At 38.2% G+C, this 27271-nt stretch overlaps 2 protein-coding genes across 6 annotated transcripts in view; one reads left to right on the forward strand and one right to left on the reverse strand.

The window, feature by feature from the left end:
- Window positions 1-6311, forward strand: part of LOC132832323 (lysine-specific histone demethylase 2) — a 112828-nt gene extending 106517 nt beyond the window's left edge. For 2 of the 3 annotated variants that reach the window (XM_060850238.1, XM_060850239.1), the window contains exons 20-21: window positions 1395-1547; window positions 4187-6310. In XM_060850238.1, the coding sequence (XP_060706221.1) occupies window positions 1395-1547; window positions 4187-4270 (237 nt within the window). In that variant the 3' untranslated portion in view covers window positions 4271-6310. Of the gene's footprint in view, window positions 1-1394; window positions 1548-4186 lie in introns of all 3 variants that reach the window. The other variant, XM_060850240.1, reaches the window with a different exon arrangement.
- Window positions 6312-6330: 19 nt separating this feature from the next.
- Window positions 6331-27271, reverse strand: part of dek (DEK proto-oncogene) — a 37596-nt gene continuing 16655 nt past the window's right edge. For 2 of the 3 annotated variants that reach the window (XM_060850242.1, XM_060850241.1), the window contains exons 6-12: window positions 25986-26106; window positions 22786-22968; window positions 18732-18873; window positions 17923-17973; window positions 12461-12609; window positions 9751-9819; window positions 6331-6959 (exon numbers count right to left, since the gene is read on the reverse strand). In XM_060850242.1, the coding sequence (XP_060706225.1) occupies window positions 6948-6959; window positions 9751-9819; window positions 12461-12609; window positions 17923-17973; window positions 18732-18873; window positions 22786-22968; window positions 25986-26106 (727 nt within the window). In that variant the 3' untranslated portion in view covers window positions 6331-6947. The remainder of the gene's footprint in view (window positions 6960-9750; window positions 9820-12460; window positions 12610-17922; window positions 17974-18731; window positions 18874-22785; window positions 22969-25985; window positions 26107-27271) is intronic. The other variant, XM_060850243.1, reaches the window with a different exon arrangement.

The following is a 27271-nucleotide window of genomic DNA, read 5'->3' on the forward strand; positions in this document are numbered from 1 at the left end:
TCACTGGCCTCAAAATGCTTTCCCACTGACACCTCAGTCACCTGCCCTGCTTTATTTCCCAAGAGTGGGTCAAGTTTGCACCTTCTTTAGTAGTGTTGAGCATCTTGCACTCATTCAGACAAATATTCCCTTCACACTTGATTTTTGTCTTTATGGATGATGGACAGGCATTGAAGAGTTAGGTGAATTATCCATTGCAGGATTCCTTGATACTAACCTGCTCTTTTAGCCACATTGTTTACATGTCTAGTCCTGGAATTCAGCAATTGTAATCCATTGAATTTTAAAGGGTATTGGTTAGATTCTGTTTGGGTTGAGGTCATTGTAAGAATGATCTCTATTTTTTACATCAATGTCATTTCTCAACGAAGCAAGACCTAAATAACCAATTTTATGCTAGTTGTCGTTCCTCAGATAAACTATATTACTCCATCTCTGGCTGCCTTTGGCAGGAATGCATGCAAGCTGTGCAAAGCAATCCTTTAAAATAAGATAATGGGCTCTTGTGTTGCAATGGTAGTGTTCCTTCCTCTGAGCTAGAAGGCCTGTATTCAAGTCTGACCTGCTCAAAAGGTGTGTCACAACACAACTGGACATGATTTGGAGATGCCAGTGTTAGACTGGGGTGTACAAAGTTAAAAATCTGATGAAGGAGCAGCACTCCAAAAGCTACTGCTTCCAGTAAAACCTGTTGGACTATAAGCTGATATTGTGTGACTTTTAACTTTGTGTACAACTGGACAGGTTGATTTTAAAATATTCATCAAAGTAAGTGACTTGAGAACAACTTGCACATTAAGTAGTTCCTTTTAACATGATAAAGTGATCTTAGGTGATTCACAGGAGTGGCCCCATTGTCTAACACATTCATGTAAAGACACATTTGAATTTTAAGTATAATTTAAACTTGTTTTTTTTTCTTTTGTATAATTTGAATTTTGGGCCCAAATTACAAAAAGAAACTCGCTGATGACAAATGATGCAATTTGATGAAATAAATTAGTTCTGAGTCAGTTGATCACATCAGGACTATATTACCAAACCTGTGTTCTGAAATCTAATTCAGACTATTGGATTGAGTTATGTTTACCAATCTTATAACTATTGTGAAAGTAACATTTGTCAACTTGTTTCATTCAGCTATCTGGTGTAAAGACTCACTAATGCTGTTGAATGTCTACAGCCAAACCTTGGACTGCTATGTTACGTGTTGTGTTATTGGTCTTCTTTTACTAATTAACAAAAAGCTTCATTAACTTGCATTCAATTCTTTTAATGACCAGTAAATTCTTAATTTACTAATGCAGGAACTACATAGAGGTGCTTCAGTACTTTGTTTTGAGCATTTGAGTCTCTCAATATATTAAAACCTGAGACATTAAATATCATTACAGGAAGTTCCAGATCCAGTCAGATATTTTGTTACACACTGGAGCAAGGACCCATGGGCACAGATGGCTTACAGCTTTATAAAGGCAGGGGGAAGTGGTGAGGCCTATGATATAATCGCTGAAGATATACAAGGAAAAGTGTTTTTTGCTGGGGAGGTAAGCTTGTCATTCAAAATTCAACTGCCAATTATTTGTACACTTTTAAAAATAATTTTATTTTAAATTCTGATTTGTTCTGAAGTACTTGTGAAGGGATTACTAAATTTAAGGAACATAATGCATTTATGTAGCAACTTCCAAATCCTCTGTATGTGACTACTTACACATGACTGTGAAGTACTCAGTTCTTAAACTTCCAAGGTTAGCTAAATGCTATATTAAAAAAAATTGTGATCTATGGACTTTGTATGCACTTATGGCATTTATGATGTGCAAATAGCTACTTGGCTGGTAATAAATACATAAATTAATTTTTAGATTAGATTACTTAGTGTGGAAACAGGCCCTTCGGCCCAACAAGTCCACACCGACCTGCCGAAGTGCAACCCACCCAGACCTATTCCCCTACATTTACCCCTTCACCTAACACTATGGGCAATTTAGCATGGCCAATTCCCCTAACCTGCATATTTTTGGATTGTGGGAGGAAACCGGAGCACCCGGAGGAAACCCACACAGACACGGGAAGAATGTGCAAACTCAGGCGGGATTTGAACCTGGGTCTGTCTCGCTGTGAGGCAGCAGTGCTGACCGCTGTGAGGCAGCAGTGCTGACCACTGTGTCGCCCACATATGCCCTGTACCTCTTACAATTAAGTTGACCTAAGTATTGAATGTAAATTAGTTTGTCTACACAAGTCTGACTCTTTGTTTTGACTCCCTGCAGTAATGGTATGATTCTGCACTATTTTCACTAAAATTTGTACAAGACAACCAGCTTTGCTTGCAAAATGGTTGGAAATTTTCTGAATTAACTATGATACAAAATCAAAGGGTTTGCTCTTGGCTAACATGATTTAATTTTACAATTTATTCCAGTGTTGTCGGTTATTTTCTAATGTTTGCATTCAGTGGTGTTAAAAGAAAATTTCTTAATGAGCAATTAGTTTTGATAGGCATACTGTTTTAAACTGTCTCTGCATTCACAATTAATTTTAATACTGGCTATTTTAATTCACTGCCATTGGAAAGGTCTGCATTGGTTTCTTAGGCAATTAGAGATAAGAAAATGGTGACAAGCCACCTATTTTAACTGCTACAATTCACGTAGTTGCATTGCAGTGCTGTCCGGTGTAGAGTTCCAGGATTTTGAGCCAGCAATAGTGAAGAAATATGTAATGATATAGCCCTAAATCAGGATGGTGTACGACCTAGAAGTTTGTTGCAAGTGTTGATGCCCTGTGCCTTTTGATAGAAAGCTTGGTAAGTAGTATATCTACTCGTGCACATTGCTTTAACATTTGCAGCAGCAGAGGAGCTGAAAGTCTAATGTGGTGCATGAGGTGAGTTAGGCAGGCTCCTATGTGCAGTTGAACTGTGCTTAGAATACCACTTGCCTAGTTGCATGTAGCTCTATCAGATTTGTGACTTTTGTAGGTGGAAGTCAGTAAGTTATCTCCTGCTTCTCTTATGGTCTTGATGTGGCTGGTCTAGCTAGGTGAATGTAACAGAAAAGTAGTCAGCTTTTATATTGATCGAAGTGGTAGTTGATTTATCAGCTCAAGTTTGCATAAAGGCATGATTGCTTTTGTCATGAAAGATACTCAATACTGTAATCATTCATGAAAATTTCCATTTGACCTTATCAAAGATTATTGAAGCAGTTGAAAATGGTTGAGCTAATACAGGAATTTGTGCAGTAAAGGGCTGAGGTGATTGGGATCCATGACTACAGCCAACTTCCTTTCTGCCAGTTATCACTCAAATTGTTGAACACTTGCTTTAATGCTGTCTTGATGTCAGTGAACATCCTTATCACCACCTCTGGATCAGATTATTTCGTCCAAATTTGGATTTTTAAACAATTTAATTCACTTGTGAGCTGGCCAGTATTTATTGCCTGTCTCTAGTTGTCCTTGACAGGGTTCATATTAGGTTATTTTGTGGGATTCTCCAGTTAGTTATTGAATCACTCACCATTCAGGACTGCATGCATTTTAAATACAATTCTAGCACTACACACAAGGTACAGAGTGCAATTCTTTTAGTGTAGAAGTCTGCATGGTACTGAGTTGGAAGTGTAGTCACTGAGCTTAGAAGGAGAGTGTGTGTAGGTCAGTTCTGAATTTCCCATTGAGCATAAATGTGCCAAACATTATACAGATCACAGCAATTTCTCAACTAGGACTGCATTGGTCATCCATCATTGTAATCAGACTGGCATATTTGATTTGTCATTTGTTTTCATATCTAACAGTAAATTGATTTACTTGAAAGACATAGTTTAAATGCTGTTAAATAAATTCATGAAAAGCACAGACCAAAAATACTGTTTCCTAAAAACTTATGCTGAACAAATTTCTAGTAATTTGTTCAGCATTAGGCATTGCTGTCAGCACCTGAACTTGTACAAAAATTTGATTTGAAACAAAAGGAATGACTGAAGGCATCCTATTACATCTCCTCGGATGGGTCTGGTTTGCAGTTTCAATTTGGAACATTGCTTTTAGCTTTTAAAATAATGAGGCTTTTGGTTTAACCAGCAGCTGCATATAATAGCAAAACCAAGTTATTTAACAAGTAATGCTCAACATTTTCGTTTTTCACTGTTTTAAAAATACATTTCTTTTTACACAGGCAACTAATCGACACTTTCCACAAACGGTTACTGGGGCCTACCTGAGTGGAGTCAGAGAAGCGAGTAAAATTGCTACATTGTAAAAGATGACTGTGATTTATAACTTAAGGCAAAAAGAAAATGTACATAGAGTCTACATTTTTAAACAAATTATTGCTAATTACTATACAGGTCAAGTTTTAAAGATCACTGAGAAATTCTTGGCAAAACTGGTGTTTGAATGTGCAAAATGAATATCACTTTCAAACTGTCAGCAAATAAGTGGCAAAGCTTCACATGAAGACATGGAAAACTATACCAATGCAATACTCCAGTTCCATTTATAAATGGTGTGGGCAAAGCTGCCTTCACACTAATTTATTTAATAAAGTTACTGAGCAAAGCTCACAATATTAACAAAAGGTCACACTTGAGCGTCACCAGCTACTTCACAGGATTTGAACTATGCATTTTATTTTTTGTACAATTAGCATCTTTGATTCTAACATGTTAAAATAGCTGCCACAGAAGCTGACCAGGGAGAGTTAGTTAAGGAAGCATTCAATGTTTGCATTGTCTGAATTCCAGCAGTTAAGATTTGTGACCTGTTAAAAATGCAGAATACTATTTTAAGATAAAATGTAAACTAAAGCTGGTTTCTCCCATGACTTGGACATACCAGTGTTGGACTGGGGTGTGCAGAGTTTTTTTTAAAAAATCACAACACCAGATTATAGTCCAGCAGGTTTATTTGGGCATGCTACTCCATCAGGACACCCACCTGATAAAGGAGCAACACTCCAAAAGCTAGTGCTTCCAAATAAACCTATTGGACTATAACCTGGAATTGTGATTTTTAAACTTGGTTTTTCCAGTAAGGCTTTTAATTCTTAAAGCACCAACTTACCCAGCTGGGATAAATCCTCTTGCTTTGGAAATGCTGAGTAGCAGTGTAATGCATCACAGACTCTGGACCAAGTCACAATATCAGAATGAGGTAAAATATCTAGTTTCCCTCCCTATTTGAAAAGCTCAAATTGAGACAGAACTGTTTGGAATGATAGATGAATAGTTTCTTTCATTAAATAAAACTTGTGATTGTGCAGTAAGTCTGACACTGCCGTTTCTCCTCAGTTAATCTGGGCTAATTATTTTTGTAAAGTGTATAGAATGACAAATGCAAGGATAATAATCCTGCTTGAACAAGGTTAAAGTTCCTGTATCTTTGATTTTATATGGTAAAATACAGGATTTCTAGACCTGTAACTTAAATCCTGTATATAATTTGATGTAAATATTTAGTTAATGTTCAGATCACCTGTCTGTGCAACCAAATGAGTAATGGTGTAGAGTCAAATGCTGTTGAACATGAGTTATGCAAGATCAATAGGGTAGTTTTATTTACAAAGCAGTGGACTAAATTAGTCTCAATATAGTGACAAACATCATTTAAAACTCCATCACTAAAAAAACTCAGGTATTTTAACAGCTGTCCTCATTCCACTGGTCAATTACACTAGACTGAAACAATACTAAGTCACCAATGTAACTGCCTCAGCCTACTTGCTATTTAACTTGTTGCAAAATTCAAGCCAGTTGCATCAGTACCAAAAAAAGTTATGTTTACTATCTGGCATTGAGTTTTTCAGGACCACTTTAAAGCTGGGATTAGTAATACTCAAGTAATTCCCAATCTCCTGGGAATACCAATGAATGATACTTACATTCAATGTTGTACTGTTATTTCTGCATCTAGGTTTGAATGTCATTGTATATCATTATGTAGCAGAATAACAAACAGTGTCCTTTTGGTAGATGAAAGGTACATTTGGTCTCAGTTTCAATACTAAAATTTGATTTGTTGAGATTGTTTAATTCAATGATTGATTAGTCAATTGTGCTTAAAACCCAGAGTAGACTGAACAAAAATACCATCAGGAGGAGTATTCTTGTACTGTGATAACATTTAAATCATTAATACAACTTAATTTATGTTTTGAGTATTTGTTTATCATTTTAAATGCCCTTGCAGTAAGATGGAAGTTCTACTTTTTCCATTAGAAAGATTACTTTCTGTAAAGCATTAATAATTTTGATCATTCAGTTGTTAATCAAAAAGGTGCTCAAGTAAAATTAAAACATGAACTACCTTATTTTCATGTGTACAAAGTTTTATTTACTCTTGGGAAATTAGGGTAGAAATTGTTCAACAGAATCTTCAATAAGTTCTACAATAAGAACTTAGCTTACAGAAGTATACATACTGCATCTGCAATAAAATTTCCCCTGACAAGATTAAAACCATGGCCTTACACTGAGGACATTTAAATACAAAAACAAAGATTAAAAATTAAATTGAACAGAGCACATGCAAAAAAAAAGTGTGGCAACTTAAAGCTACAGAACAGGCTAAAATATTTTTCAATTCAATTAGTTGGACTCTAGCTGGTGAAAAATGAGACATGCCTAACACCTAAGTAATGAATGTTCTAGATAATTTTATTCACAGCTCTAGATTCAAAATGTACACTTTCAAACATTTAAAAAAGCTAGTAAAGTAACATAAAACTGAAGTCTTAAAAGTCAGATCTATAGCAATTGGTTGAAAGATGTTCAATATACATTGGGATGAGACAACCTATATAAATCTCACTGGCTTGCAAAGAAATACATTCTCTTCTCATTTCTGCTGGTGTTTAACAATCCCATTTCACAATCCATGGGAACATGGTAATGGAGCCTTCTTAACACTCTGGTTTCTTTGAACTAGGAGAAGTTTCATCACGAAATCAACTGAAAAAATAAAAATTGAATGAGATGCTTATCAATATGCTTTAAAAAAATTGTGGAATGCACAATGGAAACCATCCCCTCCTTGTAACTCAATGCCTTAAAGCAGGAACAGACCTCTACTCAAGTTATAATCACAGCAGAGTCTTGCTTGCTTTCTGCTTTTTCAAAGACTGCTACTCCTACTGTTACACTAGTTTATAGATCAGAGTGATTGTTTCACTCTGCAATGTGATGTGCAGGAAGGCCCCTAAGGCAATTTAAACCAGGAAGGAGGCAATTCTTCTCAGCTATTATCTACTTGTGATGGGCATTACTATTAAGTTTAAATCATGCTTCTGAAAATTATTCCAGTACTAACGTGAGAATCAATGTTAGTGAAGGAGTGTAGTAGGAAAAAAAAAAGGTGGTTGAGGAACACTGGCAGACATTTAAGAAAAATTAGATTCCCTACAGTATGGGAACAGGCCCTTCGGCCCAACAAGTCCACACCAACCCTCCAAAAAGTAACCCACCTAGACCCATAAAAATGTTAATGAATCACAGTGAAGGCATATTTCAGTGAGAAAGGAGGATTCTAGGAACGGGCTAAATAAATGATAGTTAACCAGTGCAATTAAGGATAGTCATCTGATTACCATGTTGAAATAAAACTGATAAAGATTAGTAGCAAGCCAGGGGAATTGGAAAGGTTAATATCAAAATGGACAGCAAAAGTTTCTGGCCTCAACGGCCACAACCCTCTTCCTCTGTGCAAGCAGAGTTTGCCCCCATTTTGTTTTTATTAGAATTCCTTGATGCCATACTTGGTCAAATGAGGTCTTGATATTAAAGGCTGTCATTCTCACATCACTTTAGCTATCAAAATAGAAGGCAGTTCGGATAAGGAGTGGATTTTCATAATTAATAGCAATTACACCGCAATGATCCCTGGTGCAGTCACTTAATTACTATACATTAGTGACTTGGATTAGGAAAATGAACGTACAATAGCTAGGTTTGTGGCTGACGGTCAGCACACATAGCCTGTCTATATAAGTGAGGAGACAAAATTATAGTAGATGTAATACAATGTGTGAGGTTTTGCACTTTGCCAGGCAGAATAGAGTACTATCATTTAAATAGAGAAAGACTGCAGAAAACTTGGTAGCTGCAATCCATGAATCAAACCTAGCATTTAATAAGAAAGGCAAATGAAATAGTCACCTTCAAAAGGGAAAGGTGCACAGAAGTAGATAGCTTTTGATAAAACCACACAACGTGCTAATCAGACCACTGCTGGAATATGGTGAATAGCTGCAGGTCCATTATCTAAAGTTCTTTGGCCCAGTCTAGACAAGCTTCACTAGCCTGATACCAGTAATGGAGGGATTGCTTTAAGAGAGGTTGACTAGATTGGGTCTGTACTCATTTGAATATACAAGAAAGAGGTGACCTCATTGAGGCATACAAGATTTCTCGGAAATTTGACAGGGTTGTTGCAGAAGTGCTGTTTTCCCATGCAGGAGAGTCTAGCAATCTCAGAATAAGGGGTGACACATTTAAGAGAGATGTGAATATGTGAAGTTTTTGCTGCAGAGGGTGGTTGAGTCTGGGTCATTAAGTATGTTCAAGGTTGAGATAAGCAGACTTTTTTTTCCCCCATTTAAAATGATTTAAAAAAGAGAGTTTGGGTAAGATCATAAGACATAGGAGTGAAAGTAAGGCCATTTGGCCCATCGAGTCTACTCCGCCATTCAATCATGGCTGATGGGCATTTCAACTCCACTTACCCACATTCTCCCTGTAGCCCTTAATTCCTCATGACATCAAGAATCTATCAATCTCTGCCTTGAAGACATTTAGCGTCCCGGCCTCCACTGCACTCTGCAGCAATGAATTCCACAGGCCCACCACTCTCTGGCTGAAGAAATGTCTCCGCATTTCTGTTCTGAATTTACCCCCTCTAATTCTCAGGCTGTGTCTACGGGTCCTAGTCTCTTCGCCTAATGGAAACAATTTCCTTGCATCCACCCTTTCCAAGCCATGTATTATCTTAAGTTTCTATTAGATCTCCCCTTAAGTCTTCTAAACTCCAATGAATACAATCCCTGGATCCTCAGCCATTCCTCATATGTTAGACCTACCATTCCAGGGATCATCCGTGTGAATCTCAGCTAGACATGCTCCAGTGTCAGTATGTTCTTCTTGAGGTGTGGGGACCAAAACTGGACACAGTACTCCAAATGGGGCCTAACCAGAGCTTTATACCGTCTCAGTAGCACAACGGTGCTTTTATATTCCAACCCTCTTGAGATAAGTGACAAGATATTGAGAATGTTCTGATCACCCAAGCTCACTGAATTACAGAGCGGACTCAATGGTCTACTTCTGATCTTACATCTTATGGCAACAAGCAAAATGAGGTATATTGATTTGATTTATAAAATGTACTTCTCATGTACACTGACTCAAGTAAAATATTAGACTAGCAATAAGTATCATTTTTACCCAAGTATTTTCTTACATTATGCTATAACACTAAAATTTATCCCAAATCACATTCAAAATTATTCATCGCCTTTAGCCTGACATCAGGCAATTATAGTGTCAGTGTCATTTTTGGCCTATCAATCCCGTCAGCATCACTCCCCAAACCTTCTAAATCCTTCTGGCCATGTAGGTTTATTTCTTTCAAGCATGCATCCAATTTCCTTTTGAACTCATTAACTGGAATTTGCAAATTTTCAGATCAATGCATCATTAAATCACTGATTTATAAATAGATACTAGATTTGGAGAACTAAACACATACCTCTTTCACAGTATTCTTGACAAAATCTTTTTTGTCAGACAGGTCATAATCTGGATAGCTGGCAAAGACCTAAATAAAAAAGAAAAATCACTAAATGTTAAAGAATAGTACATAGACATTTTTGTTTTCAACATTAAAAATAGCAATTAAAACTACAAGGGTCAAAAATGCCATTCAGAATATTTAAAAGTATAAAAGATGTATACACAAACGGCCAATGAATCATAACTGAACTGAGCTCATTGCAAATTTGAGAGATTATCTACCCCATTCAATTTAATCCACAGTACCCTACTTCAACAAGTGAGCATACATGAGGATATGAATTTGTCTTCTCAAACATGAACTATGAAACAAACAGCACACAAGCAAGAACAGACTATGCTTCCACGTCAAGTTACTTTCAATTATAATAAATTCAGTTTCTTATTCAGGAGAAAAAAAAGCTGTAAAACCTACAATTACCAGAAAGCAATTCAAGTTTGGTCATACAGCATTCCATATAGTTACTATTAACAGGGTACACTATCTCAAGTGAAAATTGAGAGAAGAAATGGGTTTCTAACTTTATCACAAGTAAGGTTAAGATAAAGTCTTGTGAGTCATAGTTCAGTGGCCAAACATTTAAAGTCTTGCCTTTGACCTAATTTAGAAAAGAATCTAGAACCCCCAAAACATGCAGTTTCACCACTTCTAACATTAATCCAAAAGATGTGTAGGTTAGGTGCAATAGGCAAATAAGGCTGGGGATGGGTCTGGGTGGATTACTCTTCGTAGGCTCAACATGGACTTGTTGGCTGAAGGGCAGCTGTAAAAACTGACTCAAATGCCCATTTGCATTCCTAAATGGTTCAAGATACAGCCATAGAACTGTACAGCAGAAACAGACCCTTCGATCTAACTTGTCCATGCCGACGAGATATCTTCGATAAATCCAGTCCCGTTTACCATCATTTGGCCCATATCCCTCTAAACCCTTCCTATTCATATACCTATCCTTTTAAAAGTACTTAAAAGCCTACACCACTTCCTCTGGTAGCTCATTTCATACACACGCCAACCTCTACATGAAAAAATTGCCCTTTTAGGTCCCTTTATACCGTTCCCCCTCACCTTAAATGTATGCAGTCTAAGTTTGGACTCCCCAACTCCAGGTGAAAAAAACCTTAGTCTATCTACCTTTCCATTATTATATTAACCTCTAAGGTCACCCCTCAGTCTCCAATTCTCCAGGGAAAAAAAAAACAGCCCCAGCAATATTCAGCCTTTCCCTACAGTTCAAACCCTCCAACCCTGGCAGCATCCTTTCAAGTTTCGCAACATCCTTCTTTGAGCAGGGAGACCAGAATTGCATACAATATTCCACAAGTGGCCTAACCAATGTCCTGTACAGCCTTAGCAAGACCTCCCAAACTCATTCAATACAACAGAAATGAATTCTAAATTCATGACACACTCAATATATCAAATGCAGAAAATCTATATCTTTTAACTCTATAGGTTCCCTTGCATGCATATTAGAGAATGATTTTGTATATAGAGATTGTTTAGAACTGGAGAGTCACAAGAATTGAACACAATGGAAATGCCTACAAATCGGTTAGATATCAAATATACTAAAAGCAATGAGAATGGATGGAGTTCAACCATTTATGCTAAACATTCCATGATATAAGACCTGTTTTAAAAATCAGGCTATATTGTATCAACACACAGTAGGTTCAATTATACCACATAGGTACAATGTAAAAATATTTTTTTCAAATCAATTGTATTCAATTAAAGCCAGTACAACTAAATGCCATTTAATGTTACCTGTAAAGATATTACCAGACTAAATCTTCCAGGAGTTATTACATATCTAGTTGTGCAAAGAAGTATGTTATGATTTCTTGGTGACTAAAAAAAAACTTACATATGTCTGATTCATTATTCATATTGTATTTCTTGTAATTTTTCCATTAAAAAAGGTACTGCAAAACAAAATCTAGCTTTTAATTCTTGATTAATTCTCTGGGTGTACTTGACTTTACGGTTAGTGGCAAAATGATTACAATCTCAACCAACCTTGAAACATTATCTATGGACCTAATAATCTTTATACTGTAGATTTTAGTATCTGCCCATTTCATTCCACTGTCACCTCAAGGAGATCCAGCAACTGTAATATCATCAAGCAGACCAAGCAGTGAACCAGGTAAAAGGTACTATAAAGATCATCCTATTCATGGGACAGAAAAAGGAGGTGGAGGTGGAGGTGGGGGGGGGGGATGCAATAGCAAATAAACTTTACACCAGTTAAAAAACTTGGCCACAGCTCATTCAACAAGTTGCAATTTGCCACCTGCCCCAAGAGTTTTTACAGTAAGACCAAATCATACAAAATCAAGAAATTTAGGAGATTTCACCTACACAGATTTCAACATGGCAATTGGGGGTGGGGATGGGAGAGACTACAACAAAATCACTTGACAGTAATATATGCATTTCCATGTTTAAATGTGCAGTGATTGAGAAATTGCAGCTAGTTTTAAATATAATTTCACCATGACCAAAATTTGATAATTGACTATTGCTGTTAATATTTCAAATAGTCATTTAAATAGACTAAAAGCCCAAGTTCTCTTCAGTACTGAGCTTGTTTATACTATTGCGTCAGATTCCAATCAAGTTTAAAGAAAACATACATAATAAATTCTTCATCATTCACCTTTTTGCAGATTTGTTTCATTGTGACTTCTTCCAAGTTTGCATCAACCAGCAATTTCATGACTGTTTCCTTCAATTCCTCATCTGTAGGTGGTTTTTTAAGTTTCTTAATCAGAGGTTCATCATCTGAACTATCCTCAGATTCACTTTCTGGGAAACAAAAGACAAGATGCAAATATTGCAAAATAAACAGGATACTGAATCCAAGTGTACACTATTTTAGACAATTTTTGTTACATTTCAAATACATACCAGCTGGCATTGCTCAATTTAGCTTGGTTTTAAGCTCAAGTTGGCTTTTCAGAAAGATCAAGCAGTGGATAAAGGTTGGAAAAGAAAATGGTGCACAAGATATAAAAGAGATCATAGTTGATAAACATGGAAAAAGGTAGTACTTTTAAAGTGAAAATTCAACCAATTCAAGTTATGCCCAAGTCAAAATCATTCCAAGTGTAAAAACAACTGATGATAATCATGTATGCTAGCATGAGTCATAAGCACAGATTCCTACCATCTGGATTCTGTAAGTAGGAACATTCCAAGAGGACACGAGAATAGCCTCAATTAAAATTATTTTCGTACTTTTATCTTTCTGGTACTCTTGCCTCCATTTTAATTTTGTGGAATTGCACATTAAAACAGTTGTAAGTGAGATTTGTAACGCCATTGCTTAGCTTACCATTGGAAAAAAAACCAGATCAATTCAGTAACAGTTCTCTTGTTTATGAATTGACCTGTTTCTTTGCATATTGTGGCTTACATCTATGGACAGTCATAGATTAAATACATTCTTTTCCAGCCTATGCTAAGAGGAGAAATATCAGTCACTAATAGTGATCAAATTGTAACAGCACAATAGTTTATTCAAGAATCCACAATAACAATTGGAGAGCACGACATCCAAAAAACATGAATCAACTGTTAAGAATGATTTTCCCAAGGAATTACAGTTTATTCAACACTATAAATCATTGACATCATGGCACCTTAAGATTTCAAAAAAATATTACTTCAAGTTCAAAGTTTGGGAGAAGATTTGTAGCTCGGGTGCTCGTTGATGTGGTTCTGTTCGCCGAGCTGAGAGTTTTTGTTGCAAACGTTTCATCCCCTTTCTAGGTGACATCTTCAGTGCTTGGGAGCCTCCTATGAAGCGCTTCCGTCATGTTTCCTTCGGCATTTATAGTGGCTTGTCTCTGCCGCTTCTGGTTGTCAGTTCCTGTCCGCTGCAGTGGCCGGTATATTGGGTCCAGGTCGGTGTGTTTGTTGATAGTAGTGTTTTGTGCAGTTCTTGCATAAGGACGAATTCAGCACGAAGGTATACAGAAAAAGCCACACACACAGACCAAGCCCTGAACTATGAAAGCAACCACCCCAACACACACAAATGAAGTTGCATCAGGACACTATTCAAAAGGGCCACAACACACTGCAGCACACCGGAACTGCAAAAAGAAAGAGGAAGAAGAACACCTATACAAGGTATTCACCAAAAACAGATACCCGTGCAATTTCATCAACCGATGCCTAAGGGAAAGACAATGGAACGAGGACATGCCACAACCCAAAGGACTAGCCACACTACCATACATCAGGAGCATTTGCGAACTGACAGCCAGACTGCTGCGACCACTAGGACTCATAACAGCACACAAACCAACAGCCACTCTCAGACAACAACTCACCAGGACGAAGGACGAAGGACCCGATACCCAGCATGAGCAAAACCAATGTAGTGTACAAAATCCCATGCAAGGACTGCACAAAACACTACACAGGACAAACAGGAAGACAGCTAACAACCCGCATCCACGAACACCAACTAGCCATGAAACGACACGACCAGCTATCCTTAGTAGCCACACACACAGATGACAAACAACATGAATTTGACTGGGACAACATTACTATTGTAGTGCAAGCCAAACAAACAGAACAACCAGAGAATTCCTAGAGGCATGGCACTAATCCACTGATTCTATCAACAAACATCGACCTGGACCCAATATACTGGCCACTGCAGCGGACAGCAACTGACAACCGGAAGCGGCAGAGACAAGCCACTATAAATGCCGAAGGAAACATGACAGAAGCGCTTCACAGGAGGCTCCCAAGCACTGAGGATGTCACCTAGAAAGGGGATGAAACGTTTGCAACAAAAACTCCCAGCTCAGCGAACAGAACCACAACATTACTTCAAGTTTTTAAAGTCACCTTTTCACCAAGAGGAAGCAAGCAGATACTTCATTTTTCAGCAAAATTCACAACAACCTATTTATAGAGCACCTTTAATGTCCCATGGCGCTTCACAGAAGCTTTACAAACATAGTGCCCAACCACACAAAAACAAACACATTAGGCAATAAAAACAAGAGGTCGATTTAGAGATGGCCTTAGAGGAAAACAAAAGAATTTCAGAGTTTGGAGTCAATACAACAGAAGTATGGTCAACAGTGAAACAACAAATGATACTTAAGAGCCAGAATTAAATGAATACGTATTAAAGTTGTGGGTTTGGTAGAAACTAGAAATAGGGACAGTGAAACCATTGCAGAAACATAGTTTTCAAATTAGATGTGACTTGACCAGCAGCTGTACAGAACAGCACATACAGAGAATAGAACTTGGGGCGGGTATAGTGCATAGGTGAGAGTGTTGTGGATGTCCTCAAATTCATGTAGGTCAGAATATGAAAGACCAGCCAGTACTGTTGGAATACTTAAAACTAAATGTACCAAAGTCACGAATCAGGGTTTCAGCAGATAGGTGGAGACAAAGACAAGGGCAGGTGTTAAGGAAATGGAAATACTTGGATTTAGTAATGGCGCAAATTTGCATTCAGAAGCTCAATCAATTCTGACAAAGTTACAAACTGAAGGTTTCCACTCACTGTTCGAGGGACATAGATTTGGTTAGAGAATAATGCTTGCAACAGGAATCAAAAGCAATGGTTTTAGTCTTTCCAATATTTAGATTTTATTAAATTTCAGCTCAATTAGTATTGGACGTTTGAGTTAGCAGTCTGAATTTATTGGAGAGACGATAGAACTAGCTGTTATCAGTTGATACATTTTGATTTCAGATCATGCTGCCAAAGAGCAGCATTTGGATAAGGAACAGAAGGGGCACAAAAGATATCAGTTCCTGAACAATCAGAAAAGTTATTGCAAATGATACTCTGAATACAATTAGATCAAAAATAAACAGGCAAGAAAAATTCCAGCTAGGTAATAACAGTAGACACCTTTGATGTCAAATGTGAAAAGTCAAGAGGAACCAGAAAGTATTCTCTCACCTTGGAGAAACAGAATTTCAGGTACTGTGCCAAGTGGAGACGTCTGATTGGGGAGATGGGGAAGATGGTCACTGATTTAGGGAGGAAACATGCCTTTAGACATCACTTTGGATAAAAAGAAAGGTAAATTGGAATTGGGGTGACAGTTTGCAAGAAAAATGGGGTGAAGAGCTAACTTGCAGAGGGTAGAGGTGATGACAGCAGATTTAAGATGATACAAGCAACATCAGCTAACAAGGGAACCAGGAAGAGTTGTGGAAATAGGGCTGAGGAAACAGGAATGGGGTGGGGAGGGGGGGGGGGGGGGAATCCCATGGAAAATAGAGAGATGACATTTGGGAGATAAGATGAAAAGGACTTGGACAGAGTATGGTTGTGTACATCAGCAGCTGCAGGAATGTTTGCAAACTAAGAATTTGAAAGCAGTCTGACTGGGTGGATTTAAAAAAATGACATACGAAATATTACATCACAGCCAAAGTCAGCATTTGGTACTTTTTCATTTGTCATTGTGGGGTCACCTTCAACCACAGAAGTCCAAAGACATAAGGACACCCATAGTGTAAGGAGAGGTGTTCCAGAATTGAGAAGGATGCTTGAAGAGTTGACACAATGCATCTTGTGAATGAAATATGTTGCTGCCACTTTGCACCACTGGTGGAGAGAAGGAATATTGAAGGTGGTGGACTGTGCCAACCAAGCTGACTGTTTTGTGCTGGTTGGTGTCAAACTTCACGTGTTGTCGGAGCTGCAATATCCAGATAAGTAGAAGGTATTCTACAACACTCCTGACCTGTGTCTTGTAGATGATGAACAACCCTTCTGGTTCACTATTGTCCTTTAGGGAAGGAAATCTGCCATCTTTGTGTGGTCTGGCCTACATGTGACTCCAGACCCACAGCAATGTGGTTGACTGTTAACTGCCCTCTGGACAATTAGTGGAGGGCCATTAATGCTGGTCTAGTCAGTGATATTCTCATCCCATAGTTGAATAAAGAGGTACTAGAGATGAGGCAACAAGTTACTGGCAGAATTCCTAGTCTTTGATTTGCTTATCTAGCCACAGTATTTATTCAGCTAAACTGATCCAGCCAAATATCAAGGGTTGATGGTCATTCACAGCACATAAGTGACAAGTAACACTGACTTGGGCTGATAAGTACCAGACAAAATGTTACTGTTTATGGACATTGAATTCTTCAGTACCTAAGGAGTCACAAAATGGTACTGTTTACTTCTCACAGGAGAGCTGGAAGGTCACTGATGAAATAGCTGAAGGTGGCTGGGCCAGGACTCTACATTAAGGAACTTCTACAGCAGAGTTCTTTGGCTCTAACCAATGAAAATATTTTTGTTAATTGTCAGTGACTTCAATTTTACTGTCTTATTGATGACACATAGTCAAATGCTGCCTTGCTATTAAAAGGCCAGTCACTCTTACCTCTCAAGTAAGATTGAGATGTGGGAGTGGGAAGAAATGATGAATGAAACAAAGAAGTGATCAGATTGACATATAGGTAGGAGAGAGTAATCCTGAATATTGTGACAGAATCTCTCTTATGTCAGGCTTTAAACAAGAATACTAATCACCTGATTGCAATAAACATTCGTTAAAGTGTCAAAATGGAAACAGACAAGACTAAACCTACAAGAGGACTAGTTTCTTATGACCGGGGTGACGAGATAACTTGTGGCAAATTCCTAAGTGATGTGACACCATACATTAACTTAAATTTTGACAAGGTATCTCAATGGAAGGTTACACTCACTCTGTCAGTGAAGATCCTGGTTACTGGTAAACATTAAAATTTAAAGCAAATCACAGAATCAAGAAGTCTATGGCATATGGAGGGGGGGGGCTACTTGGTTCAGTACATCTATACCGTTGACAGTTTCTGCCACATTACAAAATTAAATGGATATTAATTAGAAAGGATATTGGTTAATGGGTAAGGTTTTCCCAGTATTATTTATTCTTTATCTCAGGAAGAGTTTCAGTTTGATGTAAACAATGATATCCTAGATCTGCCTTTATTTTTAAAACTTTTTAAACAGAAGAACTCCACAAAATATTTTATAGCACTTTTCTCCTACACTAATTTTTAACAAAAAAATCCTCCCCACATAATTTTGGTCTGCATGTAAGATGATATTTAAAAAGATTTACTTACTCTCAGCTAGCCTCCCAATCGAAGCCACCTTTTTAACGCCACTGCCCAGGTCTAGGGAACAAAATTACATTAAATGGGAACTGTTGAATACTATTCTTTTATTTACGAGATCTGGATTCAAATTTCAGCGCGGCATGAAGGACAGCGAATTTTCTTCCTGTCAGAATCAATAATGCTCAGCAACTGAATTTAAGTCAAAAGGAGAGAGAGAAGAATTGTGGCAAATTCACTCATATATAGGAGACGACTCTGTTAAACTCAGGTAAGGGAAAGAGGTCCCATACAAGTTTCATCCCATATCTTAACCTACATAAAACTGATGCAATATTGATGCAGAACAGAATGTTTGTCCATTGTTTACAAAATAAATCCCTTTTCACTTTAGTGAGAACAACACGGTCAGTAAAAATATTTGCTAAAACATTCTGATACAGGAAGCTATTTATATGCATTCAGATTTTCAGTTTTAAACGAAACCACAAGACGGGTGCCTTCCTCTCTCGTATTTGGGTCGGGAGAGGGGAGACAGGCAGCGGGCAGAAGAGAAAAAAGGTGGTGGGAAAGATGAACGGGGAAGCAAGAAAGACAAGAGTTGCCATTAGGAAAATGGAGATTGTTGCTTTGGTTTTAGAAACTGCAAGCTACGCCTCAATAACACTGGAGTGATTTAAAAGAATATATCTTAAACAATGAAGATCTTTTTTCCAGGAAACCATTTTTTCCTCTCAACCAACATCCCAGAATTACAGTACCCTCTGGTCATTAATGTATTGTTTGCTACAGTCAGCATTGGATAATTATGTACCTACCCTTCTTGGCAGGAGCTGGAGTTTTCTTTGCAGTGCTGCTGTCAGCTTTTTTCACATTTGTTGCTTTAGTATTTTGTCCTTTCTTGCCTTTAGGAACAGCTTTTGATGTTGATTTCTCTTTTTTAGATGCTTTCTTAGGTGGCTGGAAGAGAAAAGAAAAACAGATTTTCTATTTTTTCTTTATGTCTCAGTGCCAGTCGTGGTTCGCTCTGTTGCGTTTGTATTCTAGAGCTTTACAATGTTTTCTAACAATACTACATTGAGCTATGGAGATCTTAACAATTATTTTTCATTGTGGTTTGATTCAATTAACAAGAACTTTGAGCAACTTAAAAATGAAACAGATCTTTAACTGGCACTTACTGAAAATCATTAATGGCACCAGTCAGAAACATAAAAGTAGTAAGAACATTATCCTGACATGGCTAGCATCCAAACGAGGTAGACTACATCAAGGAGATTGCATTATCGTGGAAAGGACTCGCCCTGGAGTCCTCACGGCTTAAGGTTAAGCATGGGCAAGAAAACCTGCTAATTACTGTGTAGCACCATCCCTCCATGTTCAGCAACATTTGGAGGTGGCAAGCGGGCAAAACATACTCAAATGTGGGAAATTTCAATGTCCAGCACCAAGAGTGGCTCAGCAGCAGCACTACTGACTCAGCTGGTCAGGTCCTAAAACACAGATGCTAGACTGAGTTTCCGGCTTGTGGTGTAGAAACCAATTGAGGGAAAAACACAACCTCATCCTTTTCAATCTGTGACTGCAGATACATTTGTCCATGACACTACTGTTGAAAGTGATCACCACACAGTCCTTGTAGAGACAAAGTTCCACCTTTACGTTGAGAATAACCTGTGTTGTGCGGCACCATCACGGTGCTAAATGAGACAAACTTCAAAACAGATCTAGCAAAGACAAGAAATCAACGAGACGCTGTGGGCCATCCCTAGCAGTAAAATAATACTCCAGCACTATTTGCAACCTCATGGCCTGGCATATCCCCCACTTAATCATTACAATCAATGGTTCAATGGGGAATGTAGGACAGCCTGCCAGTAGCTGCACCAGACATATTTAATTCCTGATAAAGGGCTTTTGGCTGAAACGTCGATTTTCCTGCTCAGAGGATGTTGTCTGACCTATTGTGCTTTTCCAGCACCACATCCTCAAGGCATACCTAATAATGAAGTGTCAACCTGATGAGATTAAGTGCAGAAGGAGCAAAGCAATCCCATAAACAATGGATCGGATCTAAGCTTTCCTGTCCTGCCACATCTAATCATGAACAATTAAAATAAATCACTGGGGAGGAAGCTCCTCAAATATCTCCATCCTCAAATGAAAAAGATTCACATTAGTGCAAAAGGTACGTTTGAAACATTCATACAGTCAGCAGTGCCAGTGGACAATCCACCACGACCTCCTCCAGTGGTCCCAAACAACACAGATACCAGTCTTCAGCTACTTCAATTCACTCCATATGATAGAGAAACAGGAGGCGGCACTGGATATTACAAAGGTTATGAGCCCTGATAACATCATAACAACTCTATACTGAAGACTTATGCTCCAGAACTTACCTCTCTCCGAGAGAAGTACAGTTGTAATGCTGGCATCTATCCAATCTGGAAAACTGCTTAGGTATGTCCAGTCCACAAAAGGAAAGACAAATCCAACCTGGCCAATTAGTGCCCCAATAGTGCTATCAAGTTGCATCTGCTGAAATAGCCAGTTCAGATTTGTTAGGAACTCAACTCCTAAACTCATTACAACCTCAGTTGAAACATAGACTATAGTGCTGAATTCCAGAGGTTAGCTGAGTGACAGGCCTTTACAGCAAGGTCACTTTCAGGCAAGGGTAGTATTAAACAGCCTTAGCAAAAATGGAATCAAAGTGTGTCAGGGAGAAAACTCTCCACTGATTGGAGTCATAATTGGTACATAGGAAGATAGTTGTGGCTATTGGGGGGCTGTTATCTTGACTTCAACACATCTGTGCAGAGTTCCTCAGGGTAGTGTCCTAGGCCTGACCATCTTCAGTTGCTTCAATGACCTTCCCTCCATTATAAAAAAGGTCAGAAGTGTGGATGTTCGCCAATGATTGCAAAATGTTCAGCACCAATGGTAACTCCTCAGATACTTAAGCAGTCCACATTCAAATGCAACAAGATTTTGTCAGCCTGGATATCATCAAGTGGCAAGTAACATTCGCAACATTTAAATGCCAGGCAATGACAATCTCAAATATAAAAAAAAGGCATCAACATCCCACCCCTTCACATTCAATGACGTTACCATCACCGAGTGCCCCAAATTAACATCCATTGAGTTACTACTGACGAGAAACTAAACTGGACCTGCCACATAAATACACAGAGGCTACAAATGCCAATCAGAGGCCTGGAGTATTGCAGCAAGCAACTCACCTTCTGACTCCTCAAAGCTTATCCAACAAGGCACAAGTCAGGAGTGTGATTGAATACTCCCTACTTGCCCGGGTGTGCGCAGATACAATAGAATTCAAAAAGCTTGACACCATCCACAATAAAGCAGCCTGCCTGATTGGCACCAAATCCATATGCAGCCACTCCTTCCACCATCAACGTTCAGTAGTAGCAGTGTTTATTATGTACATGATACACTGCAGAAAGTCAAAGTATCCTTACAAAACTCTCAACCATTCCCATCCAGAAGGACAAGATAATAATGGGAACATCGCCACCAAAGGTTCCCTCCAATCTACTCACCACCTGAACTTGGAAAAGTATCACTGTTCCTGGGTCAAAATTCTGGAATTCCCTGCCCAAAGGCATTGTGGATCAATCTACAGAGCATGCATTGCAGCAGTTCATGGGGGCAGCTCACCACCACTTTCTCAAAGGCAAATAGGGATGGGAAATAGTTACTGGCGTGCCAGCAGCAACTTTAACTCCTCAGTGAATCTTTTTTTGAAAAGGAAAAAAAGATAGGTAAAATGAAAAGAAATGTAACAGGATTCAGAAGAACCTAAACATAAGTTGCAGCCAGAATTCAGTAGGAGATGAGTGGAAAATAATTTGGTTAAGTAGCAAAAGGAAGAACTAACTGACATATTAAATGGAATAGTGCATTATGATCCAAGATTTAAACAGTGGAAACTAAATAATCTTGCATATTCAAATAGATAATGTTACCAAATAAATTTTCATCCTCTAATCAACCACTTCAAGTCACTGAAACAGCACGAGGATGTCTCATTCTGTCCGAAAAAAATATCTGTTATGCCTCAGGCACCCTAATATCAAATCACAGCCTTCTGGTTAGACGGAGTGCTAACGAAAACGAAGTCATTTTGAGTGAAAGTATTTGGTACCAAAGTGACTGGTTACAACAATGTTATAATGAAGGCTGGCCAGGGATAAAAATGAAATACTACAGAAACCCAGCCGGTCTGGCAGCATCAGTGGAGTGGGAAACAGAGCTAACATTTCGAGTCTGATATGACTCTTCATCAGAGCAGTGAGCAAAAACACAGGTCACAGCTTTCAGCATAGTCATTGTAATAGTGTAAAAGGCCAAGGAATCTTGAGGAAAATTTGAACAAGTTGCATTGGTTCCACTTTCTTTAAAAAAAAAGATAGAAATTCTATTAAAGTTCTCAAAATTACAAAAAGTTGACAATTTTCATCAGCAAATAGTCAGCAGTTCATATGAAACAGGTGATAAGAATCAAAGAGTAACAGAATTAGGAGACTGGAATAGTCTAGTCAGAGAAAGCATGAATCAGTTCAAGACAATTAAAATAACGTAATGAGAGAAAGGATTGATGGTATGGTGAAAAGAAAGCTAAATTGTATTAACCATCGAAAGTCAGAAAGAATTACAAATGATTGTTACAAACACATGTGCTCTTAAGTTAGAGAGAGAACAATTTAATCACTTTTAAACTAGGTAGCATCTAGCTTAAAAGATCAGTTTAGCTTTTTATTGTAGAATCTATCTGCTCTGCAGATAGTTGACTCATCTATAAATCAATTAGTACCCACTGTGTCTAAGACAATCAACACCAACCTCCACTTCTTCCTCTGCATCACTTTCATCAGAATATTTTTCCTTTTTCTTTTCCTCTTCACTGCTGGACTCATCTGTGAGAATTTCTTCTGAGGTTGCAGCCTTGGATTTTTTCTTGGACCCAGAGCTGCTATGGTCTTTCTTTCCACCCTTTTGACGTTTTTTTTTAGGCTTTGGTAATGACTGGAAAATGTACACATGAATAAATATATTTAAACAGGATTAATTTATGAAGAGATTTATCAAATATCATACCTCGAAAGGTGCAAGTGCTTCAACAGTTTGCTCACACGCGCAGTGAGCGATTTTATCATCTGAATTAGCTACAATAAATGGCACGTTATGAACATTATAAACTTCTCAGGAGACAGAACCATGCTGCATACAAGATTATAAAACCCAGTTTAGGAGCTGGTGTTTTCATTTTTAAAGACTATGTAACTATGAAAAATTGAAGTGAGCTATGGGGATCTTTTAAAAATATATTCATTTGTATTGTAGTTCTGAAAGACTGCCTAAATGAACCAGCTCACAGAGGAGTTTTCATTTAGTTATGCAAATGTTTTCAGCAGAAATTTGACACTAATTTAAAATGGCTTCATTTCGAACATGTTCTGGCACAATTTTCCAAATGTGCCAAAGCAGGAAGCCTAGTCCAAGAGATTCTGCAAAATGACATTCACCATCAGTTAATCTGAACAGTTTTTAGTGGTTCACATGGAGGAAGAAATTGAAATTTAGAAAGGAATGTTGAATAGGATATCAAAAAAAACTACCTGCTCTCTGAAAGTGCCATCCACTCCCAACAAACTGAACAAGCAGACAGAACCTTGATTAACATCTCCTCTGAAGAGCTACGATCAACAACTATTTAAAAATGGTACTTGTGACTGAAAAAACGTTTGGTGTGCTCAGATAATAGCCTCCAAGACATCTGAAGCTGCAATGGAGGGACATAGATGCTGTAGTCTATGATTCTCCTAGGAATCAGGAAAATGGGTTAAAGTTATCAGCAAAACAGAATCTAAAAATAAATTTAATAAAAATTTATAATTCCAGACCACTTTGATTCATTTCTTGAAGCTGCATTCATCTGTCCAGCTTCTTATAAAAAGGTTGATGACAACATCTTTCTGAAATTTTTGTTGGGAGAGTTTTACTCTTCAATATCAGTTGGTTGTAATTTGTGCCACATTCCATGAGATGGAATCACTGAACACACTCTTGTGGTTGTTTTTTTTTAAAAAGGATGGTTTGTTCCACCAATCTCAGCAGATTTTGCTAGCATGTGGAACTTGATTAGTATTTCAATTATATGTATTCTTCACTTGATGTTTGATGAAGAAACAAACAGTGGAACTTGACTTTATCAAGTAATAGTCAGGAATCAAAAATTTCACTATTTTTAAATCGTGCCTTTTCATGAATCCTGTGCACCATCCACATTAAATTCTGAATTCATCTTTCTTTGCTCCTTGGGGGGCATCAAGTCAGATGGTCCCACCGGTGATAATATTGCCAATGCTTGTTAAATTGTTCTGCTGATTTTTTCTCCAACTAAGGCCATTTGCTCACTTTTGTTATGCTGGTGAATTTATTCCAAAGCTTTTCTATTTATTGGAAATATTTCACCATTCTCGTGAAACAAGCTCACGGGTCACTATACAATTATGTTTTCCCAGTGACTGCTATAACTTCAGTTTTAAATTGAGCTGTTATATTTGATTTATTTGTCACCAGTTAGGTTTGTCAACCGGCTAGAATTGATGTAAAAATTAAAGCTTCCTGCTTGCATCTGTAACTTGACCTGTTATTATTTGTTAGTCAGGTTAACCTTGATGGCGGCAAAACTATTGGAAAGAGTTTTGTGGGATAAAATTTTTCTGCATTTGGAGAGGCAGGGATGAATCAAGAACAGTCAGCATCATTTCGCCAAGGGGAGGTCATGTCTGACCAAACTGATTTTATTTTCCGAAGAGGTATCAAATGTGTAGATGAAGACAATGTTTTTGCTGTAATCTATTTGGACTTCAGCAAGGCTTTTGATAAATCCCACATGGGAGACTGATAGTAAAGTTAATAGCCCATGAGATCCAGTGCAACGGGATGGTTGAGGGACCTGTTTGTGACATGGTCAGTTTCCATTAGGGTCCTACAGGGAGCCCTTTCTGTTCGTGGTTTATATAATCTATTAATGTTCAAATGTAAGAGAGGTGATCAGCAAGTTCGCAGGCAATACAAGAAGTGGTGGTGTGATAAACAGCATAGTAAATAATGGAGTTAGTCTTACACTACATGAGGATTTAGACAGGCAAATGAAATTCAATCTGGATAAATGAAAAGTGATAGTCTTGGGCAGGAAAACAAGGCAAGGGATTACATGATGAATAAGTGGGTCTTGGGAAGTATCAAGGATTAAATGGACCTTGGTATACATGTACACCAGTCCCTTAAGGTATGACAGCAGGTAGAGAAAGTGGTTAAGGCAGCATATGGGATACTTACCTTTATTAGTTTATGCACAGATGTTTAAGAGCAGGGAACTACATAAAATATTGGTTAAGCCACAGCTAAAAGTATTAAGCGTAGAATCCACTTATTAGGAAGCAAGTTAGAGCACCGGAGAAGATCCACTAGGATGCACATGGGCAATGTTTCAATTATGATAAGAGATTGGATAGACTGGAGTAGTTTTTTCTCAGAGCAGATGAGATTGAAAAGATGACGTGGTCAAGATGTATAAAATTGAGAAACATACACAGGATTTATAGGAAACAAAAATTTCCCCTTGATAAAGGGATCAATGACCGGGAGTGTTGATTCAAGGGACAGAAGATTTGGAGATGTGTGGAAAAGATGCTTTGGAACTCACTGTCAAAAAAAAAAAGTGGCAAAGACAGAAACCCTCATACAGAAATACTATTTAGACGTGTACCAGCAATGCCAAGGCAAACAAAGCAGTGAGGCAAGTACTGGGAAATCAGATTGGAATAGTTCGGTGCTTGCTTTTGACTGGTGTTGAAGCAATAGGCTGAAGATTTTGTTTCTGTACTGACAATCTGACTGTTTATAAATGCAGTTTGATCTCTGAAAAATTAGGGTAAACTTTTACACGAGGTAAATGAAAACTTATGACCAAAAGTCTCAGGCTGACTTTTACACAAGCATACATAAATAGAATTGGATTTCAAAATCTCAACCTTGCCAGATGCTTTGGGTTTCATGAGGAAATTCAGAATTTTTGACACAATTTCATCTTTAGTGCCTTTTCTCTCCAGATCCAGGACAGTACAAATGACCTTTAGCACCGAAATTGGATTCCTAACATCATGGAGGACAAAAAGGAAACAAATAAACATTTTTTAGAATAAAGATTTAGCAACAAACATAAGCAGCAAGTAATAGACAGAGCTAAGTGATCCCAAAACCAATAGGCCAGATTTAAAGTCTGCAGTCCTGCCACATCCAGTGGTAGACAGGTCAACAACTCACTGAAGGCGGCTCCACAAATACCACCATTCTCAATGACGGAAAAGCCCAACAATCAATCAATGCAAAAGACAAGGCCGAAGCATTCACAGCAATCTTCTGCAAAAGTGCCAGTGGATGATTCATCTCAGTGGTCTGCAGCATTACATCTTCAACTAATTCAATTCACTCCAAGTGACATAAGGAAATTGTTGGATATTGCAAAGACTATGTGCCTTCACCACATTCCAGCAATAGTACAGAAAAATTGTGCTCGAGAAAATTGTACTGGAACAGCATGGCCAAGGCAAATACAGTCACATCACTGCAATTTTCCACATTATCAGGGAGATTCCAAAGGACTTACGTGGGCACAAAGAGCAGGACAAATCCAAAATGGCTAATTACTGCCTGATCATCAGTGAAAGTGACGGCAGGTGTCATCAACAATGCCATCAAGCAGCAACTGCTCAGCAATACACCGCTCAATGACATCCAGTTTGGGTTCCATCAAAATCACTCCGCTCTTGACCTCAATTCAGCCTTTGTCCATGTTTGTTCCAAAGAGCTGAATTCCAGAGATGAGTGACAGCCGATCTCATCAAGTCTGCATTTCATCAAATTTGGCAAAGGAACCGTGGCATACTTGAATCATGGGTATCAGCATGCAAACTCTTCTGTTGATATAGAGTCATACCTGACTTATACGAAAATGGTTGTGGTAGCTGGAGGTCAGTCACCTCAGTTCCAGGACAACTCTGGAGTTCCTCAGGGTACCATCTGAGGTCCAACCATCTTCAGCTGCCTCACTAATGACATTCCAACCATCAATGTCAGAAGTGGGGATGTTTGCCAATAATTATACAATTTTAAACAACATTCACACCTCCTCAGAGACGGAGACAGTCCACGTTCAAATGCAACAAGATCTGGACAATGTCGAGGCTCCTCCTGACAAGTTGCAAGTGACATTTGCGCCACACAAATGCCAGACAGTGACCATCTCCAGTAAGAGATA

The sequence above is a fragment of the Hemiscyllium ocellatum genome, chromosome 34 (assembly GCF_020745735.1).
Source record: "Hemiscyllium ocellatum isolate sHemOce1 chromosome 34, sHemOce1.pat.X.cur, whole genome shotgun sequence".
Taxonomy (NCBI): domain Eukaryota; kingdom Metazoa; phylum Chordata; class Chondrichthyes; order Orectolobiformes; family Hemiscylliidae; genus Hemiscyllium; species Hemiscyllium ocellatum.